General features: G+C 44.5%; 1 protein-coding gene across 4 annotated transcripts; it reads right to left on the reverse strand.

Moving 5' to 3' along the window:
* Positions 1-14,671: 14,671 nt before the first annotated feature.
* Positions 14,672-24,990, reverse strand: LOC310751570 (uncharacterized protein). 4 transcript variants are annotated; one of them, XM_083590858.1, is made up of 4 exons: positions 24,961-24,990; positions 22,610-23,370; positions 15,062-15,199; positions 14,672-14,959 (listed from the first exon to the last, which is right to left on the reverse strand). In XM_083590858.1, the coding sequence occupies exons 2-4, from the start codon at positions 23,043-23,045 to the stop codon at positions 14,877-14,879; spliced, it is 657 nt and encodes a 218-aa protein (XP_083446984.1). In that variant the 5' UTR covers positions 23,046-23,370; positions 24,961-24,990; the 3' UTR covers positions 14,672-14,876. The 4 variants fall into 4 exon arrangements, with proteins under 4 accessions (XP_083446984.1, XP_083446982.1, XP_083446983.1 ...); XM_083590856.1 differs by having other exon boundaries at positions 14,672-15,199; XM_083590857.1 differs by having other exon boundaries at positions 14,673-15,199; positions 22,712-23,370.
* Positions 24,991-26,914: the final 1,924 nt, after the last annotated feature.

Genomic DNA, 26,914 nt, shown 5'->3' on the forward strand with positions numbered 1-26,914 from the left:
AGGAAGAATTGATGCTTGTGGGCTTCCCATTGTGGGTCATTTGATTGGCCACTGTAAGGACAGGATGCTGGACTAGATTGGTCGTTGACTTGACCCATCAGCGAGGTTGGTTTTATTCTCTCTCTTTTTAAATTTTATTTATTTATTTTGTTTTTCAAATCAAAATTTCATAGAGATATATCAAACATCAATCATAAAAACAAGATTCCAAGGAATCTCCTGGATTCCCACCCTCTCTGTTATTTATCATTTCCTTCTGCATCTTTTATGATAGTCCAAATCATTTACATCTCCATTGCATCCAGAATTCACCCTTAAACTACAAGTGATTCCAATCCCTACTAACGATTTTAACTTTGGTCTTTTTACAATGGTTTATAATGGTCTTTAAGATGTTATAAATTTTCTCCATTCCTTATTGAAATTTTGGCCTTCCTGATTTCTGATTCTTTTGGTCCTTTTGGCCATTTCAGCATCATCCATCAACTTCATCTGCCATTCATCTCTGGTAAGGACTTGGTCTTCTTTCCATCTCTGATTGGTTTTATTCTCTTATGACAACAGTGAGAGAGGTGGCTCTCCCATTCCTGCTCTGCCTGTCGCTTTCCTGGCAGAATTTAATAGTTTACTGAGAGACCTGGCTGTTAGGTTAGATGGGCCTAGATGATCCAGTAGGTACATTCTTATGATCCAATGGGCTTTCTGTTTTATGTCTGGTAGGCACTGACGCACCCCTCATCCTTCTGGAATTAGTCTATAAGACCATCCAATTGGCTGTAGTACAGTGGTACCTCGGGTTAAGTACTTCGTTCCGGAGGTCCGTTCTTAACCTGAAACTGTTCTTAACCTGAAGTACCACTTTAGCTAATGGGGCCTCTTGCTGCAGCTGCACCGCCGGAGCACGATTTCTGTTGTCATCTTGAAGCAAAGTTCTTAACCCGAGGTACTATTTCTGGGTTAGCGAAGTCTGTAACCTGAAGCGTCTGTAACCTGAAGCGTATGTAACCCGAGGTACCACTGTATGTGTATGATAAGATGTGTAAACCATTCGATTGAAAACCTCTCCAATCCGTGTACAAATAAAACTGAAATCCACAACCCTGTTAAAAACAAATATACACAAAAGCATTATCATGGAACACAACATATATGCCCTCCCATAATCCCTAGTCAAAGTTCTATTGCTCCTTCATTCAATCATAGATTTGTAGAGCTGGAAGAGGTCACAGGGGTCATCTATTTGAAACCCCAGCAATGCAGGAATCACAGCTAAAAAATCCCCGAGAGATGACTTTCCAGCCTCTGTTTAGAAACCTCCAGTGAAGGCGAGTCTTACGTAGTCCATTCTATTGCTGAACGGCTTGTAATGATTCAGTCATTTATTATATGGTCACAGACCCATTAAAACGGAACACAGAAAGTGTGAAAACATGATCATTTAAACATTCACTTGTTCTATTATAACTCTGTGGTTTTCAAGCTACTGACACAGGTTTGAGGCTAGTAGTACCACCAGTTCTCTCCCCCCCCCTAAAAAAATGTTGAGGGGTACTCTCATTTTGACTCAAGAAAATCACCATTTTATAGTTCAAATCGGGGGGAAATAAATACAGTAAATGGACAAAAGTACAAAGATTCACAAAATGTTTAGGAGTATGCGTCCCTCCAGGAAAAAAGCATTGAGTATCACTATACTAGTAACAGAGATATCACTCCTGATGATTCACAGCAGTGATGGCCCATGTGTCGCCTTAGATGATCTACTATTATGACACTGTCACAAGGAAGGAAATGACACCCATAGACTGCTGGAACTACAGGACTACAATGAGATCATTGGAGCTGCGAGGAAGACATAATACTGTGTGCAGCTGAAGTTTCCATTTAATGAAATGGAAACAGGAAATGAAGTCTTCTTATGCAACCTATAAAAGCCACAGTTAGGAAGATAGGAAGATCTGTCTTCCTCCGAGTCAGATCATTGGTTGGCTCTGCATTGTCTACAGCAGTGGTGGCCAAACTTAGCCCTCCAGCTGTTTGGGTATTTCAACTCCCATCATCCCTAGCTAACAGGACCAGTGGTCAGGGATGATGGGAATTGTAGTCCCAAAACAGCTGGAGGGCCAGGTTTGGCCACCACTGGTCTACAGTGACTGGCAGTAGCTCTCCAGACTTTCCCTGCCCTACCTGAAGATATAACCTACAGCCTTCTGTATGCAAAACAGATGCTCTGTCTCCAAATTATGGTCCTTCCCCTAAAATGGATTCTAGTCCTCATGGTTGTGAATTAAGGGCCAGTTTAAACAGGAAACTGAGTTATACTGATTCAATCCATTGGTCTATCTAGCTCAGGATTGTTTACACTGAGTGACAATGGCTGTCCAGGATTTCAGGCATGGGACATACCTTTTTATTATTTTTAAATTATTATTTCATTTTAAAAAGTGTAAACATACAACAAACAACAATTCAGAATCCAAATATCGAGATGACTCTGAATCTCCTGACTTTCCCCAATCCCTTCCATGGGTCCATATGACAATATTTACAACTGCATATCAATACAATCCAATTTTTTCCCTTCTAATTTATCCACATTTTTCGTTTCTTTGCAAGTGTGATTAGAATCTTGCTAATGATTGGACCTGCTTGCAATGGTCTCGTGAATAAATTATAATTTTTTCCCATTTATTTATTTTTTAAAAAATACTTGTCTTCTTGATTTCCGAGCTTCCCAGTTAATTTTGCCATTTCGGCATAGTCCACCATCTTGGTGTGCCATTCTTCTCTGGTCAGGGTTGACTCTTCCTCCCATCTCTGGGCTAGAAGCATCTGTGCAGCTGTTGTTCCAGGCCACAGAGAGGTTAGGCTGGCCTCAACCAGAGCCAGGGCTTTTTCGGCTGTGGCTCCAATCTGCTGGAATGCTCTGTCACAAGAGACTAGGGCCCTGCGGGACTTGACATCTTTCCACAGGGCCTGCAAGACAGAGATGTTCCACCAGGCCTTTGGCCAGGGCACAGCCTGACTCCCTCCTTTGGCAATTTTCACAGAACTCTAGCCCAATGGTTGCCATCAATTTGATTTGTTGTTTTTTTAAAAAATAATATTTATTAACAGTTTAAAGACTATAAAATAAAGAAAAAGAATTCAACAAAACAATACAATACAAAAACAAAAACACTACGTAACACTGACACTAAAACATTGAATTAAGAAAGCACAAGAAACACAATTTAAAACACATCCATAATTTCAGTATCTTATCTTTCATTCACTTGTTTCCACGACCTCCTCACACCTCCCTTTTTGTATTCTACTTCAATTAACTGTTTCAGCAAATCCTTTCCATCTTCCTCAGTTTTCTGTCCTGTAATTTATCTTAACTTATTCTAACCTTATTTTTTCCCCTTTAATACATTAAAAATCTATTTATACTTAATTCCTTATAACCTTTCTGCTAAAGCCATATAACTTCATTCCAACATTTTTCTACCTTTCATTAATTTTACAGTATTTCTGTAAATAATCTTTGAATTTTTTCCAGTCTTCTTCCACCGACTCTTCTCCCTGGTCTCGGATTCTGCCAGGCACCAATAAAAGATACAAATTTAGACTCTTTTAAAGAAGATGGCAAACCATTTCTGGTCCATATAAAAAGTTATTTCTCATATGTGAACACCATAGAAGGGATTAAAGTGCAAGAAAACAGCAGAATATATTAAGAAACATGTTGGAGAGGATGAAATAAGATAAGACGGAACCTTAAAATGCAATTGTATGCAATTTGGGTTATAAACATCGAAATTGGGTCGGGGGGGGGGAGTAACTAGTTTTGCTGAACTGGAATATAGTTGTTGAGTAACAAATGTAATTTTCTATATGGAAAACAAAGTAAAATATTATTATTTGAAAAAATGGAATTTGGGCTGAATTTAGAATCTGGGTAAAATTAGCAAGAATGAGCATCTTAGGGGCAACTGTTGAGAGATTCCCCCTTAGATGTCCCTCTCTGGACCCAGGAGGTGTTGAGTAAACATTCCAGGTTGATGAGCAGGATATTATAGTGAGATTAAGCATTTAGGTGTCCACCCAATGGCAAACAGGTATGAGACTCGAGTGACTGGTTTGCTCGAGGGAGGAAGAGTCATGCAATTGTGGGGGAGGCTTATCGGAGGACTTGATTCAGGAGAATGTGGGCCAACTTCATCCCAGCTTGGGGGGAAAAAAGTTCAGAGGGATTCAGGATGAGGCCTTCTATCTAAAAATAAAGATTCCAGCCCCCATCATTGAAAATGCAGGGCTGATTGAAATAGGCAGCTTGTGCCCCCAAACAGGGAGTCCAGCCTTAAATGGAGCCAGACCAGAGTCACTGAAAGCAGTGGCTGTCGCTGCAGAGTTTTGTAAGTTGTAATTAACAGCACATGAGGTGAAGAAAGACTTCCTGTTTCCTGTCCTGAACCAGATCTCCCAGTTGACCTCAAACAGTGCTGATTTTTAGGGGAATCCCGGAACACCAATCTCCCAGCTGACCTTGACTTTTCTACCATGCTTCTAAAGCAGGGTTCAGCAAACTTTTTCAGCAGGGGGCCGGTCCACTGTCCCTCAGACGTTGTGGGGGGCCGGACTATATTTTGTAGAAGAAAAATGAATGAATTGCTATGCCCCACAAATAACCCAGAGGTGCATTTTAAATAAAAGCACACATTCTACTCATGTAAAAACACCAGGCAGGCCCATTTTAAATACAGTGGTACCTTGGGTTACATACGCTTCAGGTTACATATGCTTCAGGTTACAGACTCCGCTAACCCAGAAATTGTGCTTCAGGTTAAGAACTTTGCTTCAGGATGTGAACAGAAATCGGGCTCCGGCGGTGCGGCAGCAGCAGGAGGCCCCATTAGCTAAAGTGGTGCCTCAGGTTAAGTACGGACCTCCGGAACCAATTAAGTACTTAACCTGAGGTACCACTGTAAAAGGACACATTCTACTCATGTAAAAACACGCTGATTCTCAGACCATCCGCGGGCTGGATTTAGAAGGCGATTGGGCCTTAGTTGGCTGCGCAGTGATCCCTCTTGCTGTTCTGGCTTCTGGGATAGCTGCACAGCCTGCATTCGCTCCATAAGGCGCACACACATTTCCCCTTACTTTTTAGGGGGGGGGGGAGAAGTGCGTCTTATAGAGCGAAAAATACGGTACGTCTAGGAATATAAGAAGGGCCATGGAGCATTCATTCTCCACTACAACCTTGTTGGGCAGAGAGACAGTGAGTGGCCCAAGGTCACCCAGTGAGCTTCTTGGCCAAGCAGGGATTTGATGCCATCTCTCTCCCAGGTCCTAGTCCGACACCCTTGCCACTGTATCACACTGCCTCCCAAAGGGGAAGCCTGCCCACAGGAGCTCATTGCAAAAACAATGCTCTCCTCGCCTGTGTTTTTAGACACACCCATCCATATACAGATATAATAAAACATCTAATGAATGCAGGAAATGCAGAAAGTTGGGAACAGGGTGCACCATTGTGAAACCCTGTTTGGTGTCTTGGGTTATCTGAGGTGTGTTTCTGAAATGAGAAGGTAAGACTGACGTGGAGGAACTGTGAAATGATGTGTGAGCCATAATTATGAGGCAAGGCAGTGATGGATAACTCTGTCATTTCCCCAGACACGTGAATTACAATCAACAGGCTTATACTCAGGAGATGGAAGAAGGAAACCTCGTTTTATTGTGATGGAGGAGTAAGCAAAAATATTGGGTCATCTCCAATGACGTGCATTGCAGAGTGGAAGAATTAAATTAAAGAACCCAAGTTAATCAAGCAGAATACAGTGGTACCTTGGTTCTCAAACGCCTTGGTACTCAAACAACTTGGAACCCTAACATTGCAAACCCGGAAGTAAGTGTTCTGGCTTGGGAACTTTTTTTGGAAGCTGAATGTCCTCTGTTTTGAGTGCCACACTTCCATTTTGAGTGTTACGCTGAGGTCCGTCTGTTTTTGCTATTTATTTTGCATTTTTGTTTTTGCGGCTCTTTTTTGTTCTGTTTTTGTGACTGTGTGGAACTCAGTTCAGCTACTGGGATAGTGTGATTGTGTGACTGTTGTTGTTGTTTAGTCATTTAGTCGTGTCCGACTCTTCGTGACCCCCTGGACCAGAGCATGCCAGGCACTCCTGTCTTCCACTGCCTCCCGCAGTTTGGTCAAACTCATGCTGGTAGCTTCGAGAACACTGTCCAACTATCTCGTCCTCTGTCATCCCCTTCTCCTTGGGCCCTCCATCTTTCCCAACATCAGGGTCTTTTCCAGGGAGTCTTCTCTTCTCATGAGGTGGCCAAAGTATTGGAGCCTCAGCTTCAGGATCTGTCCTTCCAGTGAGCACTCAGGGCTGATTTCTTTAAGAATGGATAGGTTTGATCTTCTTGCAGTCCATGAGACTCTCAAGAGTCTCCTCCAGCACATTGTTTATTGCTTTCATTTTATGGATCAATGCTCTCGTTAGATAGTAAAATTCATGTTAAATTGCTGTTTTGGGGGTTGTTTTTAAAAGTCTGGAATGGATTAATCCATTTTGCATTACTTTCTAGGGGAAAGCGCACCTTGGTTTTGGAACGCTTTGATTTTGGAACGGACTTCCGGAACGGATTAAGTTTGAGAACCAAGGTACCACTGTAGCTTTTACTGTGCTAATATGGCTCAGGGCATCATAATCCGGAGAATGCAAGTAGAATCTCACTTGATGGGTGCTCCCTTCTATGAGTGCACAAAACAGGAAATTACATAATATTCCTAAAAAGAGCCATTTGTGTTCCTATATCCAAGACCCTTTGCTTAAAGTCATTTCTATCCTTTCCTCATTGGCTCAGTGCCTTTACAGAGAATCCTATTTTATTTTATTTTATTGGTAACCAAACATTTCCATAGAGCAAGTGCCCTCGGTTCCTCTGGATGGATCATAGAATGCCCACCTTCCTTCACCTGCCCATTCATTTCAATGGGCCTTCTCTGAGTAGAGCTAGCATTGGATTCAATTCATTATTGCTGAGATGCAACAGGAAGAAATTATTTTGCTCCCCACGCAGCTGTAGGAAAGGGAAAACATAGCTCTTGATTTACGGAAGTGAAATGTTATATTAGAAGGTATTCTGATACATAATTTAGAGCAGAATTCCTCAACCTCGGCCCTCCAGATGTTTTGAGACTACAGTGCCCATCAGCCCTGACCACTGGTCCTGCTAGCTAGGGATCATGGGAGCTGTAGGCCAAAAACAGCTGGAGGGCTGAGGTTGAGGAAGCCTGATTTAGAGCCTGAAATAGGAATAAAATGTGGTCTAAAAAGAACCAGCTAATTCAGTAAAGGAGGAAATAGGAGGTTCCTTGGATTTTGATGGATTGGAGACCCATTGAAATTAATGGATGTGACTCACTTGGACCCATTAATTTCAATGGGTTGCATTCAATGCTAGGTATTACCTAAAGATGCATCTCTTTACTCTGGCATGTGGCCCTTGGAAGGTTCCCCAGAGAAGAATAATTGCATTTTGAATCTGAAAAGTCTCCATCCAAACTGGAAATCTGAGCAGTTCTGGCTTGCTGACATTTTGTAAATAATTTTTTGGTCTTCTCTGATGAAAAGTGGCATGTAAATACTTGAAATAAAATAAAATATTAAACCTCCTGATGGCTCCTGGCCATATGAGGTCTCATTAAGTATATAAAAACCAGTGCTTTTTTAAAAGGGGGTACTCAGGGGTACACAGTACCGGCACATCTTTTTTTGTTTTTGTCAAACAGTGTGGCACTTACTGTTACAACTTCACCGGCACCATTTTTTTTCCTAGAAAAAAAGCACTGATAAGAACATAAGAAGAATCCTGCTGGATCAGGCCAATGGCCCATCTAGTCCAGCATCCTGTTCTCACATTGGCCAACCAGATGAAGAAGAAGAAGAAGAGTTTGGATTTGATATCCCGCTTTATCACTACCCGAAGGAGTCTCAAAGCAGCTAACATTCTCCTTTCCCTTCCTCCCCACAACAAACACTCTGTGAGGTGAGTGAGGCTGAGAGACTTCAGAGAAGTGTGACTGGCCCAAGGTCACCCAGCAGCTGCATGTGGAGGAGCGGGGAAGTGAACCTGGTTCCCCAGATTACGAGACTACCGCTCTTAACCACTACACCGCACTGGCTCATGAGCCTTCTAAACTGATATCTTTATTGGTTGACCTTTGTACGGGAATAGTTTTGAAGATATTTTTACAGTGTGTTCTATTGTTTTGTCACTTGTTAAGTGCTGCCCTGGCTTCCTTTGGGAGGAAGGGTGAGATATAAAATTAACGAAATGAAACAAAACAAAACAAAACAAACAGAGATATAGATCAATAGACAGAGATATAGATAGATCCTATTTCTATTGATCCTTTTATCTCTCTCAACAAAGAGGCAGAGTCTTGCTCTTCTTTGTTCTTTTGAGGCTATCTGAAGTTAGAAGTTAGACTTCCGGTTTGGCTTGCCATGGCGGAGGCTGTTGATTACATCTGAGCCGTTTCACACGGGATATTTTGAGGATGAGATGGGAGTAATCATCTTCCCAACCCTCCCAGGGCCGGGGGGGGGGGGCAGCTTTACCCGCAGATCTCCCCACACCTGCCCCCAATCCAGTAGGAATGAGGGGGCTGGATGCGCCGGGTGGAAAACACCGTGCGTCTCTTTGGCAACTCTCCAAAGTTGCCACCAAGAGCGAATATTTTTTTAAGATGATAATTCAGACTTACTTAACGGGCATGTTCTGAGTGAGGGGAGATATACTACTCTGTCAACTGATTCAGCCACTGAGGAGTTAAAGGACTCAGTTTTTGCACCTACCACTTTCAGTTGTTCTCTGAGACATGGAGGGGAGGAAAAAGGAAAACCAGGACATTCTGGGATTAAATCACAAACCGGGATGGCTTCTGCAATTCCTGGACTGTCCCTAGAAAATTGGGACACTTGGAGGATATGGAATCCTTTACTTCTTCTTTTCCTTTTTTATTCTTTTGATAATCAGGCCATATTTATACTCTACATTTAAAGCCCTTTTATATCACTTTAAACAGTCATGGCTTCCTCCCAAAGAATCTCAGGAACTGCCATATGTCCTCTTTTCCCAGGACACAACCTCTTTCTCATGGGTATGTAAAATGAGAGTCGACATACTGATCCATAGTTAAAAGCAGAAGTTGGCAAATGTGTCCTCTTTTTTGCTCTTCAAAATATGGCAGCTCTAACAGAGTTAGTAGTAGACCTCAATTCACCTCACAGAGCTTCAATTCTCAGAGTTCCCTGTGAAGAAGGATCAATGGTTAAATCACTTTGGAGATTGTAGCTCTCTGAGGGGATCTCCCAGCAACTCTTAGCATCCGGAACAAAATACAGCTCCCATAATTTTTGAGGAGAAGCCATGACTATTTAAAGATGTGACCTGGAGTGTAGCACTTTTTGCAACTGCCCCCAGGAAAATTAGAAAAAAATTATATAGCCAAGATAGCTATCAACTGTAATGGGGATGAATTTATTTGACTCCATCTACACCAAGCTGTATCTTTCTCACTCAACTTTGTACATAATTGTCTATTGTATTATTTAACATAACTTTTAATATATTAGTGGCCCCGCAGTGATTTTAGCTTATAAATTTTATTGTCTAATGTTTCAATTTATATATTAAGGAATTTCTATAGCTATGTGAGGATTAGGTCACGTTTTGACAATATAAATGTTTTAAATTTTTGTATCAAACTAGTATATACAGTGGTACTTCAGGTTACATACGCTTCAGGTTACAGACTCCGCTAACCCAGAAATAGCACCTCAGGTTAAGAACTTTGCTTCAGGATGAGAACAGAAATCGTGCAGCGGAGGCAGAGCAGCAGCAGCGGGAGGCCCCATTAGCTAAAGTGGTGCTTCAGGTTAAGAGCAGTTTCAGGTTAAGAGCGGACCTCCGGAACGGATTAAGTACTTAACCCGAGGTACCACTGTATTTTATTGAATGACATGGTATACATTGCAGCAGCCTTTGGCTATAAGCAACAAACTTGACTGACTATTTAAAGAGGTATCATGGTGCTTTAAATGTATGGTGTGATTGTGGCCTCTGTGAAGCTCCAGTCCATGCTTACAGATAAAGTAAAGGTAAAGGACCTCTTGGGCTCCATGATCACTGCAGATGTTGACAGCAGTCACGAAATTAAAAGACGCCTGCTCCTTGGGAGAGAGGCGATGGCAAACCTAGACAGCATCTTAAAAAGCAGAGACATCACCTTGCCAACAAAGGTCCGTATAGTTAAAGCCATGGTTTTCCCAGTAGTGATGTATGGAAGTGAGAGCTGGAACATAAAGAAGGCTGATTGCCGAAGAATTGATGCTTTTGAATTATGGTGCTGGAGGAGACTCTTGAGAGTCCCATGGACTGCAAGAAGATCAAACCTATCAATTCTTAAGGAAATCAGCCCTGAGTGCTCACTGGAAGGACATATCGTGAAGCTGAGGCTCCAATACTCAGGCCACCTCATGAGAAGAGAAGACTCCCTGGAAAAGACCCAGATGTTGGGAAAGATGGAGGGCACAAGGAGAAGGGGATGACAGAGGACGAGATGGTTGGACAGTGTTCTCGAAGCTACAAACATGAGTATGACCAAACTGCGGGAGGCAGTGGAAGACAGGAGTACCTGGTGTGCTCTGGTCCATGGGGTCACGAAGAGTTGGACACGACTAAATGACTAAACAACAACAACAACAAAGGACCTCTGACAGTTAAGTCCAGTTGCAGATGACTCTGGGGTTGTGGCGCTCATCTCACTTTACAGGCCAAGGTTGTGCCCAAAATATTGATCTCACCAGTTAAGAATGCCAACGTCAAGACCTATTCCTGACAAAGGAAAGGAACTGTGCCAGAAGCATGGTGGCCAGAAGATGGAGCTCATCTCCCACTAATATGCTGCAGTTATTTGTCCTGCTGGCATTCCATCATCGCATAGCGTTGGGGTAGGGAACTTGTGGCATTTCAGAAATTGCTGGACCCAAACTCACATCAGCACCAGCCAGTGGTCAGGGCTCATGGGAGATGTAGTCCAGCGACAGTTGGGAGATATCAAGTTGGAAAAGGATGGGCCAGACGCATCCCTCTGGAAAGCTCATAAACAGCTCTGTTGTTTTTCTTCCAGCATCTGGTACCCAAAGGTATACTGTGTTTGAACCTGGAAGTTCCATTTTGTCATATTAGCTAACAGCCATTCTGTCTTGTCCCCCACCCCCGATGAGAATTGTAGAGTTAGAACGGACCACAAGGTTCATCTAGTACAGTGGTTCTCAACCTGTGGGTCCCCAGATGTTGTTGGACTACAACTCCCATCATCCCTGAGCTCTGGCCTTGCTAACTAGGGGTGATGAGAGTTGTAGTCCAACAACATCTGGGGACCCACAGGTGGGGAAAGGCTGATCTAGTACAACTCCCTGCAATGCAGATTTTTTTTTTCTCTTTGACTAGTGTGGGGCTTGAACCCATGAGCCCAAGATTAAGAGTCTCATATTCTATCAAGTGAGCTACCCAGGTCCTTATCTCCTTTTTCCATCCCCTCTTTTGCACCCTTCAGAGATAGCATTCATGGGAACAGCAGGACCAGAAAGGAGTCCGAGAATTAACTGGCCCAACCCTCTTTGCCAAGGCAGATTCTGCTCCACCCAAATAGCTGGAGACATCTTGCTCCTGCTCAACACACACCTCAACCTTTACAATTAGCACTGACCTCTAGCCCTTCCTTGAATTCCTGCCCAGGCATGCACACAAAAGCTTATACCCAGAATAAGATTAGTTGGTCTCTAAGGTGCTACTGGACAATTGTTAATTTTTTTTTTTTTGAATGATTCTTTTAAAGCCTTTTTTTAGAAAGAATTTTTTTTTAAGGACTTGATTCTTTTAAAGGAATTTTTTTTGGAAAAGTTTTTTAAATAATCTTTTTCAAGATTTTTATTTATTTATTTTGACTACGGCAGACCAACACGGCTACCTACCTGAATCTATTTTAATTTATGCATTGCTCAAGGAATGCATTTTGGTGCAATGGCTAGTGATGTCACATGTCTCTCTAAAGTGTGTGCGTGTGTGTGGGAGAAATAAAGGGTTGTCTCTGATGTTAGTCCTACTCAGAGTAAACCCATCAAAGCAAATGACTCTAAAGTATTCTGTTCTATTAATTTAAATTAATTTGCCCTGAGCAGGGCTAACAGTGAATGCTATCCCATATAGCTCCTATGTGTGGTTGCTTGGGGGAAAGAAAAGGAGGAAAAGGGACCACCTCTTCACCCTGTAGATTAAAAAGCTGCAAGGTTCCTCATCTGTCGTCTAATGGTTTCTTTCCACCTGTATCAGCAAAGGGGTTCAGGAAATGTGAAAAGGACCTGTAGATGCACTGGGCAGATATATAGGACAAGGATAGGGAGTCTTCGGCTAGGGACATTCATGCCCCCCGCCTAGCTGATTTTCGCTGCCCTTTGCTCCTATATGCCGACGATGCAGCGATCCTTTCCTACTCTAGAGTTGGTTTATGCAGAGCTCTAAAGATTTTTGCGGCTTATTGCAAACTTAACCATCTGACAATTAATCATGGGAAATCTAAAGTCCTGGTCTTTTCCAGGTCTCGGAAAACTTACAGCTGGAAGTTAGATGGAGTCCAATTAGAACAGGTTTTCAAATTTAAATACCTGGGAGTCTTTTTTCATTACAATCTAAGCTGGAAGCCACAGATACAGTATTTACTAAACAAAGGGAAAACAATACTTTATACTCTACTGCAATTTCTTGCGGCCGACAGAGCCTCTCACATCCCTTCTGCATTGAAGGTATACCACGCAAAAGTGGTTTCCACCCTCTGTTATGCTGCCCCGCTCTGGGCCCCAGGGTCCAATTTAACATCACTGGGGACATTGCAGAATCAGTTTCTCCGTCGCCTTCTGAAACTCCCCATGTGTGTGAGCAACGCAGCCATACGTCTGGAGTTAAGGATTGCATCATTGGAGACTGTCATCTGGAAGCGAGTCTTTGGCTATTGGCTGTCCAGCTGGCATAGGCTTCCCGACCATTACCTTTTTCAGTGCCTCTGGCGGGACGTCTTTGTCAATCCGTGGGTAGGGAAAATCCATGCCAAACTTCTGAGCATCGGAATTTCCCCAGCGGACTCCTTAAAGATGAACTTACGCTCAGCCAAAAGCCTTATTGAGCAAAGATTAGCGGACATTGAAAATCAACACAACCTCGCCAGGGGTGGGGGTGTCTGCTCCCCCAGGTATCACGGAATAACCCCACCACTTGGCCTTCCATCATATATGTCATCTCTTTCATCAGTACCACACCGACGTGCATTTATTCGTGCAAGGTTCAATGTTTTTCCATCGAACCTGCTGAACCACAGATTTTCCAAGGGTTTGGTGTCTCCGCTATGTGTGTGTGACGGGGAAACTGTTGAATCTCTTTCACATATAATGTTCAACTGTCCCCTACATAGCGTAGCCAGGGCTAAATTCCTGGGTCCTGCTTTACTGCACTTGGTTGGCAGGCCTGTTGAGTCACACGCCGCACTGCTTTTGCAGGATACAGATCCTTCTGTAACTCTGCAGGTGGCGAGATTTCTGAATGCGGTTATCTCATACTCAAAAACCACCAAAAACCAACAACAACATCAAAACTAATCGAACTGTTATGCTGAGAGTGCATGTCGGAGTTCGTCTTCAGTTTTCCTTTTCTGTGATCTGTCCCTTGGAGCTCTCCTGGCCCCAAGCCGTCACTTGGCTCTGCTCAATGACCCACCCTTGCATCGTGGTGTTCACCTCCTGTTGTCGGATATATCTGTTTTTATGTCCCTGTGTTTTTATGTTTGTACATATTTTATGGGCTAATAGCCGTAAATAAATAAATTATTGTAATTGTAGGAACAAAATGTGGGCCTCCTTTCCTCTCTGTATGACTTCTGAGACCTGCCCCAGGCTACATCAATGCCTAGCCACACCCATCTTCCCAGGCCACAAAGAAGGAACCAGCAGGGCAGCCACTGACTGCACCCAATCATCAGAAGAACACGACTTTAGCCAATCAACAGAATTTTATTTATGCCAAGAAAAAGAAAACAACAGGAAAAGCACAGAACTTTGTTGCAGGCAGATAACGTTCAGGCACCAATGGTCCAGATATGGTCCACTAGGAAACGTTCACACTTCTCTGCAGTGGGCACAGTCTTTAGGTTTTCAGGATCACTCAGGGGTTGATGGAGTGAGAAATGGTACATCATTTTCAGGATGTTTTCAAATTTAGAAGAAGACATTGACGGAAAAGGCTATTTATGTGGTTTTTAATCGGGACCATCAGTCAGTCTAGGATGGCACCTGCCGCTTGCTTCCCTCTCACCATCTGGAAGAAAGAACCTTCTGTGTAGATGATGAGCTCACCATCTACATAGAAGATGGTCTATGTAGATGATGATCTCATCAATACAATAGACATGGCCCAGAAGAGGCAATTACCACTCTCATTCTTTCCTGATGTATTGTATTTTTTGGGGGGTGGGGGGTTTGAATTTCTGGAGTAAGCTGCTTTGAGAGCCCAGCTTGGCTACTAATTGATGCATGAATACAATAAATAAATAAATAAATAAATAAATAAATAAATAAATAAATAAGAACAAGCTTCCTTTGCTGTGGTTGCTCTTGCCAGGCACTCGGCCCAGCAGCATCTCTCTCTCTTCTTGGCTTTGTATATTGTGGTTGCAGGGACAGGATGATTTGGAGCCCATCTGATGGCTTGGAACAGGCAGGCCTTCTCCAGCGTCTTTCCAATGGCTTGGAAGACTTCCTACTTCACCCACTGGAAGATGAACCCCTTGGATCAGCACATCGTCTCCTATGAGCGGCATCCCGGCTCAGAACATACTCCTCGTCTTCTTCCGCATCCCGGCTCAGAACACACTCCTCGTCCTCCTCCACATCTTCCTGAAGACCCAGCACACCCTGCTCCCCCAGAGGTTTGCAGCCCTCTTGAAGACCTTCCGCATCCCGGCTCAGAACACACTCCTCGTCCTCCTCCACATCCTCCTGAAGACCCAGCACACCCTGCTCCCCCAGAGGTTTGCAGCCCTCTTGAAGATCTCCCACATCCAGGTTCTGCGCATACTGCTCGTCCTCTTCCACATCCAGGCTCAGAGCACACTCCTCGTCCTCCTCCACATCCTCCTGATGAAGCAACTGGCTGGGCACATGCCCCTCCTTGCCCACCTCCGCATCCACCAGCAGATCCACCTCCGCATCCACCACCGGATCCACAGCAGAACGACTCTTCATTCGAATAGTGCCCCCCTGTATTTCCATCACACGAATCGCCTATTGGACGCCCCCAGTAATCACGGGGTCCTCCCGAAGGATTGTGGACACAGCAGGTCACTCTTGGGTTTCCCCCTTGTCTACAGGTGGAGCGCCGATAGCCGTAGCATCGGTAATTGTGGCCTCCTCTTCTCGGTACATCATCCCTGCGGTTGCAACCGGTGACACAGGCTGTGTTTACAACATAGCGAAATGGTTTGCGGCGGGTGTCCAACCAGGATCCAGCTGGGTCATACCATGTTGAATTCAGATTGAACCAGGGTTCTCTCCCAGAAGAGTAGATAACTCTATCGTTACACCCTTCTTCACACATCTGAAAGACACGGGGGGAAAACAACACCTCATTAGATCAGAAACACAGATTTCTTCTCTTTCTCTGAACCACCAAAATTATGTATCTGCCGTTGTCTTCTATGTCCATCTATTCTTGAATTACAAGTATATGATGGAAGTGCATGGATGATGTTTCAAGTATATAATAGCTAACTTTGCTCTTAAACATGGAGAGAAGGTTAATCAGTCGTCCCCAATGGGAAGGGGGAGCTCTTTAGATCAGGCTGGGAGAACTTGGTGTTCTTCAGATGTTGTGAGTACTCTGACACCCACCAACCCCAAACAACATGGTCAGTGATCAAAGATGGTGGAGGTTGTAGTCATAAGACCACAGGCTAGTGGCCCTTGTAGTATTATATCCAGTTCTAACAGTGCCCAACCAATGCTTATGGAAAGCCAACAAGCAGGAACTGAGAGCAACCCCACTTCCTGTAGTTTGTCGTCTAACAACATCTTGAGGTCCACCAGGTTCTCCACACCTCATCTAACCACACAGTTGAGGGCTGATGTGGTCCTGTTCTGCTTGTGCCCTTCATGGAGGCACCTGGCTTTTCACCTTTTGGAAAGAGATTTGGGCAGCGGAGCCTGTTATCTCAGGCAATCTCTAAACTGGTTGCAGAAGGGGAAGCAGGTGTATAATGAAGGCACCAGGCGAACTTCCCTGGGGAGGGCATTCCACCAACGGGGAGTCAATGCAGAAAAGGTCCATTCTCATTTTGCCACCCTCTGGACCTGTCATGGAGGATGCACACCAAGAAGGGCCTCAGAAGATAATCTCAGGGTCTAGGCAGGTTCATATGGAAAGAGGTGGTCCTTGAGATATTGTGTTCCTGAGCCATTTACGTTCCACCTTAACCTGTGGAAATGTACAGCTTCCTTTTCTGTCTCGAGGACTGAGCATTCCTGTCACCCACCCCCCTCCAATCTCGTCCAGAGTGCAGAGAATAAACAAATCCACAACAGGAATCCCTGAATGGCTCCCTTCCTCATTTCTCTGGGATCCTGATTCGCAACCCATAGAAACATAGTGTAGGACCTAAAAGGTAACTAGCACTGATACAGAAAACCCACTGCCTCAGGGAATTCCATTCAGTCATTGTTTCAAAACCTCACACACCACCATCTGAGTCCACTGTTTTTTCCTGATATTCTGATGGTGTAGTCCCAATCTGAACAACAAGATTGTAGTTAACACTGATAGCAGAAGTCTAGAAACTCACTCAGGGCAAAGTGAAGACACAAGCATCAGCAGAATCTTACCTTAACAAGTGGGGAGAAGACAGCTGTTGAAGAGGCAAAGGCCAGTGAGTGAATGAGGACTACTGGATAGAGAGGCCCTTTTATATGGTTCTAAACAGTCCTCCTCCCTATAGATGATACAGGAGCTGGGGAATGGTGGGTCAGTCCAAAACCATGGACCCAAGGAGACCATGTCTGCATACTACAGCAGCCTCATTGGCACCTGATCCTTGACATGTTATGTAACCATATTTCGATGGATCAGGATACATCTAATTAGTAGTCACACCAGTTCCATGATACAGATGATAAAGCATGTCCCTTCTATAAAGATCAAAGAGCTCTTTGGGAAATGCTGGTGACAGTGGATGCTGGTGACAGTGGTTGGATGGTAGCCCTAGTGACTCAGAGATGAAGCTGTAGGAGATCAATGTCTCCACATCAGCACCAGGCAGAACCATGCTGAGCTCCTTGCTACACAGATTTGTATACCCCGTGCCAGCTGATTAATGGATTATTCATCACTGCTCATGTGGATTGAGATTTGAAGAATGGGAGTTCTCCAGGGTGGCTCATTTATATGGATTTTCAGAGGGTCACTCTGATCTCTAGATTTGCCTTCCCCAATCTGCTGCCCACCCTGATACTGTTGGAGTCCCATCATCCACAGCCATCATGATAATAAGTGAGGGATTGTGGGTCTTGAAGTCCAATAACATCTGGAAGACCACGGGGTCCTAACTCTAAAATCAGACAGCACACATATAGGTAGTGATATGTTTAGGTAATTTCAGACTTTGGGCTTAATGGTGTTATGGTGGGTGAGGAGAGATCTTTAGATCAGGATTGGTGAATCTTCTGCCATGTGGATGTTGTTAGACTCCAACTCCCTTCAGTCCCAAACAGTATGGTCAATGGCCAAGGGTGACGGAAGTTGTGGTGGGCATCACATTGGCTTTCACTGGGCTAAACCAGTGGAGGGATTTGGTATCTGTGGTCCTGTTTATATGACTCCAACTCCTTTGACCCCTGGCCATTGGCTGTCCTGCTCAGGGCTGATAAGAGTTGGAATCCTACAGCTGTAGGAGGGACAAATCCCCCTGTTCCTGGGATAAACAGTACAGATGTATGCAGTGATGTACTGCGATAATTTTAGACTCCAAACTTCATGGAGCCTTAGTCATCATGGACATAGATTAGGGTGTTTGTGTCTCTTTGTGTGTGCATGCACACACTCTGCTTAGAAAGATATGGGCACTTTATGAGTGTTAAATGATAATAACCATCCAAAACACATGATAGTTCATCTGGTTAGAGAATGGGTAGGCAAACTAAGGCCCGGGGGCCAGATCTGGCCCAATCGCCTTCTAAATCCGGCCCGCAGATACTCTGGGAATCAGCGTGTTTTTACACAAGTAGAATGTGTGCTTTTATTTAAAATGCATCTCTGGGTTATTTGTGGGACATAGGGATTTGTTTATTTTTATTTTTATTTTCAAAATACAGTGGTACCTCGGATTAAGTACTTAATTCGTTCTGGAGGTCCATTCTTAACCTGAAACTGTTCTTAACCTGAAGCACCACTTTAGCTAATGAGGCCTCCTGCTGTCGCCGTGCCGCCAGAGCACGATTTCTGTTCTCATCCTGAAGCAAAGTTCTTAACCCGAGGTGCTATTTCTGGGTTAGCGGAGTCTGTAACCTGAAGCATATGTAACAAGAGGTACTACTGTATAATCCGGCCCCCAAAAGGTCTGAGGGACAGTGGACCGGCTCCCTGCTGAAAAAGTTTGCTGACCCCTGGGTTAGAGCATGGTTCAATCCCTCTATGAGTCAGCTGCATATTCCTGCATTGACAGGGGTTGGACTAAATGATCCTCAAGGTCCCTTCCAAATCTACAGTACTATTATTATAAAGCCATTTCCTCCTGGGAGGAGAGGGGGTTGCGGGCTAAACCCTCCACCCACACACGCGGGGGCGGGATCTTGCCCCTGCGTGGACAGGGAATCCCCGGGCGTGCCTTCCACCCCGTCTGCCAATCGGAGGGCCGGGGAGGCAGGGCCTAGCCCATTTAAGGCCAGGCACGCCCGGGGACCGCCCTCTTTTCCCTTTCCAGCCGAGCGGTTTTTCCCATCCCACCCACCCTTTAGGATTAGCTAGCTATGACCTTGCTATGGACTTCGGTTGGTCGCCGCAAGGGGCCTGGTAGGAATTTTTCCAAGTTGGCGCACTTCCAGCCTTTTGGTTTTTTCGCCTACCTCGTAGCAAACGTCACAACTTCCACGGTATTGGCGGTTAGGCATTGGCAGGGGTTAATTGTTATGCAAATGAATGGGGGGAAGGAAGCGCCATCACCTTCCCCAATGGAAAGGGTAGTCCGGTAGAGGACTCCGGGGGGCGTTGCCTTGTCCGAAACCTAGGGAGGTAAGGGCCCCCGGCACGCCCCCGAGCGGTGACACCCGTGGGATCCTAGTTGGCGTACTTCAACAGGACTCCCACGGCTTGTGGACAACCCTTCCCGGTCTCCATGCCGGGTAGATGATAGGAGCCAATGCCTAAGGCCAATACCTTTCAATTCTGTAATCAATAAAGTTGTGGCCTTTTTATGCCCATATATAATGTGTCCAGTGTCTTCATTTCTCATGGGGGGAGGGGACTTGCCACGCAAATAACAATGGGTTAACATGCTACTGATTATTTGGTATATTCATGGGTGTTTTTTCTATAGTCATAATTATTCTTATAATTACTCCACCACATTTCAAATTGGTAAAGTCTTTGGGGTCGGTTAAAGGTAAAGGTAAAGGGACCCCTGACCATTAGGTCCAGTCGCGGACGACTCTGGGATTGCGGCGCTCATCTCGCTTTATTGGCCGAGGGAGCCGGCGTACAGCTTCCGGGTCATGTGGCCAGCAGGACTAAGCCGCTTCTGGAGAACCAGAGCAGCGCACGGAAACAGCGTTTACCTTCCTGACGGAGCGGTACCTATTTATCTACTTGCACTTTGACGTGCTTTCGAACTGCTAGGTTGGCAGGAGCAGGGACTGAGCAACGGGAGCTCACCCCGTCACGGGGATTCGAACCGCCGACCTTCTGATCGGCAAGTCCTAGGCTCTGTGGTTTAACCCACAGCGCCACCCGCGTCCCTTTGGGGTGGGTAGAACCACCAAAAACAATTAAATGCATGATAATATAAGAACAGAGGACGAGTCTGATGGATCAGGCCATTAGCTCATTTAGTTCAGCATCTTCAGCTTGCAGGAGCCACTCCAGGTGCCTGTCAGAAACCCACAAGCCGGACCTGAAAGCAAACCCCTTCTCCTGTCCTGGAGTTTCCATCAACTGCCATTTGGAAGCATCTCTGCCTCTCCCCGTGGAGGCACCCCATAGCCACTGTGGCTAGTAGCTATGGTAGTCTTTGCTCCATTCATTTGTTCAGTCCCCTTTTAAAGCCATTCAAGTTGATGGCCATCGCTGCCTCTTGTGGAAGGGAGTTCCATAGACTAACTACCTGCTGCACGAAGAAGAATCTTCCACATTCAGCTTTGCTGAATATTCATGAGTTCTAGTGTTATGAAACAGGAAGAAACACCTTTCTCTCTCTACTTTCTTCATGCCATGCATAATTATATAAGCTTCTATCATTTCATCATTTAGTCTCTCCCCGCCCCCAACTAAACTAGGAAGTCCCAGATGCTGCAACCTAAATTTCTAAATTTGCATTTCTATATATAAATCGGAAGATGCAAGTTTATGGTGGTCTATGGCCTTCCGGATGTTGCCAGCTTTCAACTACCATCACTCCTTTTTTAAAAATAAGTCTTTCTACTTTTGAAGTTTATACATTTGATTACTTTTACAATCTATTTAACATTTCAAAGTTTGGTTTCCTTCCCTCTCTTTTTGTGGTTCCTTAAAATTATTTTTTAATATCTTCTGCATATCAAAATTCATTTAATTATCTACTTCACATATATACCCTTATGAAACTGCAGGTTATTACAATAATCCTGCTAATGTTTTTATCTGTTTGCAGTTTATTTGTAAATATTCAATAAACCAGGCATAGCCAAACTTGGCCCTCCAGATGTTTGGGGACTACAACTCCCATCATCCCTAGCTAACAGGACCAGTGGTCAGGGATGATGGGAATTGTAGTCCCAAAACATCTGGAGGGCCGAGTTTGCCTGTTCTGCAATAAACCATTTCCACTCTTTTATAAAAAGTTCGTTATCTTGATTTCTTATTCTTCCGGTAAGTTTCACTACTTCTGAATATTCCATAATTTTTTGTATCAATTCTTCCTTTAATGGGACTTCTGCTTCTTTCCATTTTTGGACAAGTATCATTCTTGCTGTGGTGGTAGCATACATAAATAAATTTCAATACAATTTAGGTGGTTCTGCCCTTATAATTCCCAAAAGAAAAGCTTCTGGGGGTTTTTTAACAAAAGTTATTTTGAACTTCTATCACTCCTGACCATTGGGCCATGCTGAATGCTGGGGCTGATGGAAGCTGGAGTGCAGAAACATCTGGAGCACTGCAAAGTTTCCATCCACATGGATAGCAAATCTAGGAAGTTGATCAAAGTCCTGGTGGGCCATCATAGATAGCCTGGGAAGTGTACTCAGCTGGAAAGGTATAAGGTCAGACAAATATGCCATTGTTTTTCCATGTGACTCATCTGTGGAAGCGTACATAGTAAGTATGAGTTACTCCTTAGCAACATGACAATTATCAGTTGCACAAGATGTCGCCATTGTAACATATGAATTGGGCAATGAATTGTTGGGATGCATCAAGAGCAATTAGTGGTGGCAAGCAAGAGACATTGGACTCAGCTACATTATTCAGAATGCAGCGTTTTCAATGCATTATAAACATGAAACACCAGATGGTGATGTAGAGCAAAAAATATTTCGAGATGATTTTACATAACTTCCCCCCCTTTTGATATAACAATTTATTTTCTGACTTACATCAATCCCTAGCCACACCCATCTTCCCAGGCCACAAAGAAGGTACTAGCAGGGCAGCCACTGACTGCACCCAATCATCAGAAGAACACGACTTTAGCCAATCAACAGAATTTTATTGATGCCAAGAAAAACAGGAAAAGCACAGAACTTCATTGCAGGCAGATAATGTTCAGGCACCAATGGTCCAGATATGGTCCACTAAGAAACATTCACACTTCTCTGCAGTGGACACAGTCTCTAGGTTTTCAGAATCACTCAGGGGTTGATGGAGTGATAAACGGTACATCATTTTCAGGATGTTTTCAAATTTAGAATGTCTTCACATTGATGGAAAGGGCTATGTATGTGGTTTGGTATCGGTACCATCAGTCAGTCTAGGATGGCACCTGCAGCTTGCTTCCCTCTCACCATCTGGAAGGAAGAACCTTCTGTGTAGATGATGAGCTCATCATTGGAACACATCCTCCTCCATCCACCTGAAGATGAACCCCTTGGCTCAGCACATACTCTCCTATGAGCGGCATCCCGGCTCAGAACATACTCCTCTTCCTCCTCCGCATCCCGGCTCAAAACATACTCCTCTTCCTCTTCCACATCTTCCTGAAGACCTAACGCTGGACTCGGAACACACTGAGCCCCCAGAGGTTTGCGGCCGTCTTGAAGACCTTCCGCATCCTGGCTCAGAACATACTCCTCGTCCTCCTCCACATCCTCCTGAAGACCCAGCACACCCTGCTCCCCCAGAGGTTTGCAGCCCTCTTGAAGACCTTCCGCATCCCGGCTCAGAACACACTCCTCGTCCTCCTCCACATCCTCCTGAAGACCCAGCACACCCTGCTCCCCCAGAGGTTTGCAGCCCTCTTGAAGATCTCCCACATCCAGGTTCTGCGCATACTGCTCGTCCTCTTCCACATCCAGGCTCAGAGCACACTCCTCGTCCTCCTCCACATCCTCCTGATGAAGCAACTGGCTGGGCACATGCCCCTCCTTGCCCACCTCCGCATCCACCAGCAGATCCACCTCCGCATCCACCAGCAGATCCACCACCGGATCCACAGCAGAACGACTCTTCATTCGAATAGTGCCCCCCTGTATTTCCATCGCACGAATCGCCTATTGGACGCCCCCAGTAATCACGGGGTCCTCCCGAAGGATTGTGGACACAGCAGGTCACTCTTGGGTTTCCCCCTTGTCTACAGGTGGAGCGCCGATAGCCGTAGCATCGGTAATTGTGGCCTCCTCTTCTCGGTACATCATCCCTGCGGTTGCAACCGGTGACACAGGCTGTGTTTACAACATAGCGAAATGGTTTGCGGCGGTTGTCCAACCAGGATCCAGCTGGGCCATACCATGTTGAGTTCAGATTGAACCAGGGTTCTCTCCCAGAAGAGTAGATAACTCTATCGTTACACCCTTCTTCACACATCTGAAAGACACGGGGGGAAAACAACACCTCATTAGATCAGAAACACAGATTTCTTCTCTTTCCCTGAACCACCAAAATTATGTATCTGTCGTTGTCTTCTATGTCCATCCACTCTTGAATTACAAGTATGTGGTGGAAGTGCATAGGTGATATTTCAAGTGTAAGAGAGCTAACCTTGCTCTTAAACATCACACAGGATGTGAATACGCCAGTCTTCCCCAATGGGAAGGGGGAGCTCTTTAGATCAGGTTGGGAGGACTTGTTGTTAGTCAGATGTTGTGAGTACTCTGATACCCACCAACCTAAACCAACATGTTCAATGATCAAAGATGGTGGGAGTTGGAGTCTTGAGACCACAGGCTAGTGACCCTTGTGGTTCTGTATCTGGTTCTCACAGTAGCCAACCAATGCTTATGGAAAGCCCAAAGCAGGAACTGAGAGCAGCCCTACTTTCTGTAGTTTCTCCTCTAACAACACCTTGAGGTCCACCAGGTTCTCCACACCTCATCTACCCACACATTTCAGGGTTGACGTGGTCCTGTTCTGCTTGTGCCCTTCATGGAGGCACCTGGCTTTTCACCTTTTGGAAAAAGATTTGGGCAGCGGAGCCTGTTATGTCAGGCAATCCCTAAACTGGTTGCAGAAGGCAAACAGTTGTGAGTTCTCTGAGAGCAGACTGAGGTTTTTGTGACACTGCCCTCATTAGCTCCAATGACCCAACCTCCACCGCTTGGATAATTCTTCATATAAAATTGCACTTATTTTATTTTATTTATTATTACATTTGTATACTGCCCTATGCCCGCAGGCATATGCATAAGAACAAAAAAAATATACATAATAAAAGCATATACATAACAATAAATCCCCCCTCCCCATTTCAAAAGGGCACTGGATGTCAATCAGCCAAAGACCTGTTTAAAGAGGAACATTTTTGCCTGGCAGCTGGCACCTAAAGGTGTATAACGAAGGCACCAGGCCAATTTCCCTGGAGAGAGCATTCCACAAATGGGGATCCATTGCAGAGAAGGCCTGCTCTCATGTTGCCACCCTCCGGACCTGTTGTGGAGGGTGCACACCAAGAAGGGCCTCAGAAGATAATCTCAGGGTCTAGGCAGGTTCATATGGAAAGAGGCAGTCCTTGAGATATTGTGTTCCTGAGCCATTTAAGTTCCACCTTAACCTGTGGAAATGTACAGCTTCTTTTTCTGCCTCGAGGACTGAGCATTCCTGTCACCCATCCCCCTCCAATCTTGTCCAGAGTGCAGAGAATAAACAAATCCACAACAGGAATCCCTGAATGGCTCTCTTCCTCATTTCTCCGGGATCCTGATTCCCAACCCATAGAAACATAGTGTAGGACCTAAAAGGTAACTAGCACTGATACAGAAAACCCACTGCTTCAGGGCATCCATCCATTCATTGTTCCAAAACCTCACACACCACCATCTGAGTCCACTGTTTTTTCCTGATATCCTGATGGTGTAGTCCCAATCTGAACCACAGTATTCTAGTTAACACTGATAGCAGAAGTCTAGAAACTCACTCAGGGCAAAGTGAAGACACAAGCATCAGCAGAATCTGACTTACCTTAACTGGTGGGGAAAAGACAGCTGGTGAGAGGCAAAGGCCAGTGAGGGAATGAGGACTACTGGATAGAGAGGCCCTTTTATATGGTTCTAAACAGTCATCCTCCCTATAGATGATACAGGAGCCGGGGAATGGTGGGTCAGTCCAAAACCATGGACCCAAGGAGACCATGGACTCATGACACCTGATCCTTGACACGTTATTTAACCATAATTCGATGGATCAAGATACATCTAATTAGTAGTCACACCAGTTCCATGATACAGATGATAAAGGATGTGGCTTCGATAAAGATCAAAGAGCTCTATGGGAAATGCACGGGATGCTGGTGACAGTGGTTGGATGGTAGCCCTAGTGACTCAGAGATGAAGCTGCAGGAGATCAATGTCTCCACATCAGCACCAGGCAGAACCATGCTCAGCTCCTTGCCTCACAGATTTGTATACCCCGTACCAGCTGATAAATGGATTATTCATCACTGCTCATGTGGATTGAGATTTGAAGAATGGGAGTTCTCCAGGGTGGCTCATTTATATGGATTTTCAGAGGGTCACTCTGATCTCCAGATTTGCCTTCCCCAATCTGCTGCCCACCCTGATACTGTTGGACTCCCATCATCCACAGCCATCATGGAAATAGGTGAAGGATCATGGGTAATGAAGTCCAATAATATCTGGAAGACCACAGGGTCCTAATTCCTAAACCAGACAGCACACATATAGGTAGTGATATGTTTAGGTAATTTCAGACTTTGGGCTTAATGGTGTTACGGTGAGATCTTTAGATCAGGAGTGATGAATCTTGTGCCATGTGGATGTTGGTAGACTTCAGCTCCCTTCAGCCCCAAACAGTATGGTCAATGGTCAAGGGTGATGGAAGTTGTGGTTCAAACAATCTGGTGGGCATCCCATTGGCTTCCACTGAGCTAAACCAGTGGAGGGATTTGGTATGTGTGGTCCTCTTTATAAGACTCCAACTCCTTTGACCCCTGACCATTCGCTGTCCTGCTTGGGGCAGATAATAGTTGGAATCTAACAGCTCTAGGAAGGCGAGAATTCCTCTATTCCTGGGATAGACAGTACAGATGTAGGCAATGGTGCATTGAGATAATTTTAGACTCCAAACTTCATGGTTTTACAGGAAGGGGCAGCTCTTTAGTTTAGAGTCCCAGTCATCATGGACATAGGTTCTGGTGTCCATGTCTCTTTGTGTGTGTATGCTCACACTCTGCTTAGAAAGATATGGGCACTTTATGAGTGTTAAATGATAATAACCATCCAAAGCACATAATAGTTCAGCTGGTTAGAACATGGTTCAGTCCTCTATGGGACAGCTGCATATTCCTGCATTGAAGGGGGTTGGACTAAATGATTCTCAAGGTCCCTTCCAACCCTACTGTTCTATTATTATAAATAACAATGGGTTAACATGCTATTGATTATATGATATATTCAGGGTTGTTTTTTCCATAGTCGTAATTATTTTTATAATTACTCCACCATATTTCAAATTGGAAAAGGTCTTTGGGGTGGGTTAGAACCTATGGAAAGGAGTTCCAGAGTTTAACTATCTGCTGCATGAATCTTCCAACATTCAGCTTCGTTGAATGTTCATGAGTTCTAGTGTTATGAAACAGGAAGAAAAAACCTTTCTCTCTCTACTTTCTTCATGCCATGTATAATTATATAAACTTCTATCATTTCATCATTATATAAACTTCTATCATTTCATCATTTAGTCTTTCCCCCCAACTAAACTAAACTAAACATCCCCCCCAGATGCTGCAACCTAAATTTCTAAATTTGCATTTCTATATATAAATTGGAAGATGCAAGTTTATGGAGGTCTATGGCCTTCCAGATGTTGCCAGCTTTCAACTACCATCACTCCTTTTTTAAAAAGTCTTTATTTATACTTTTGAAGTTCATAAATTTCATTAGTTTTACAATCAATT

Source organism: Podarcis filfolensis (genome assembly GCF_964270895.1).
Source record: "Podarcis filfolensis genome assembly, chromosome: 16".
Classification (NCBI taxonomy): Eukaryota; Metazoa; Chordata; class Lepidosauria; order Squamata; family Lacertidae; genus Podarcis; species Podarcis filfolensis.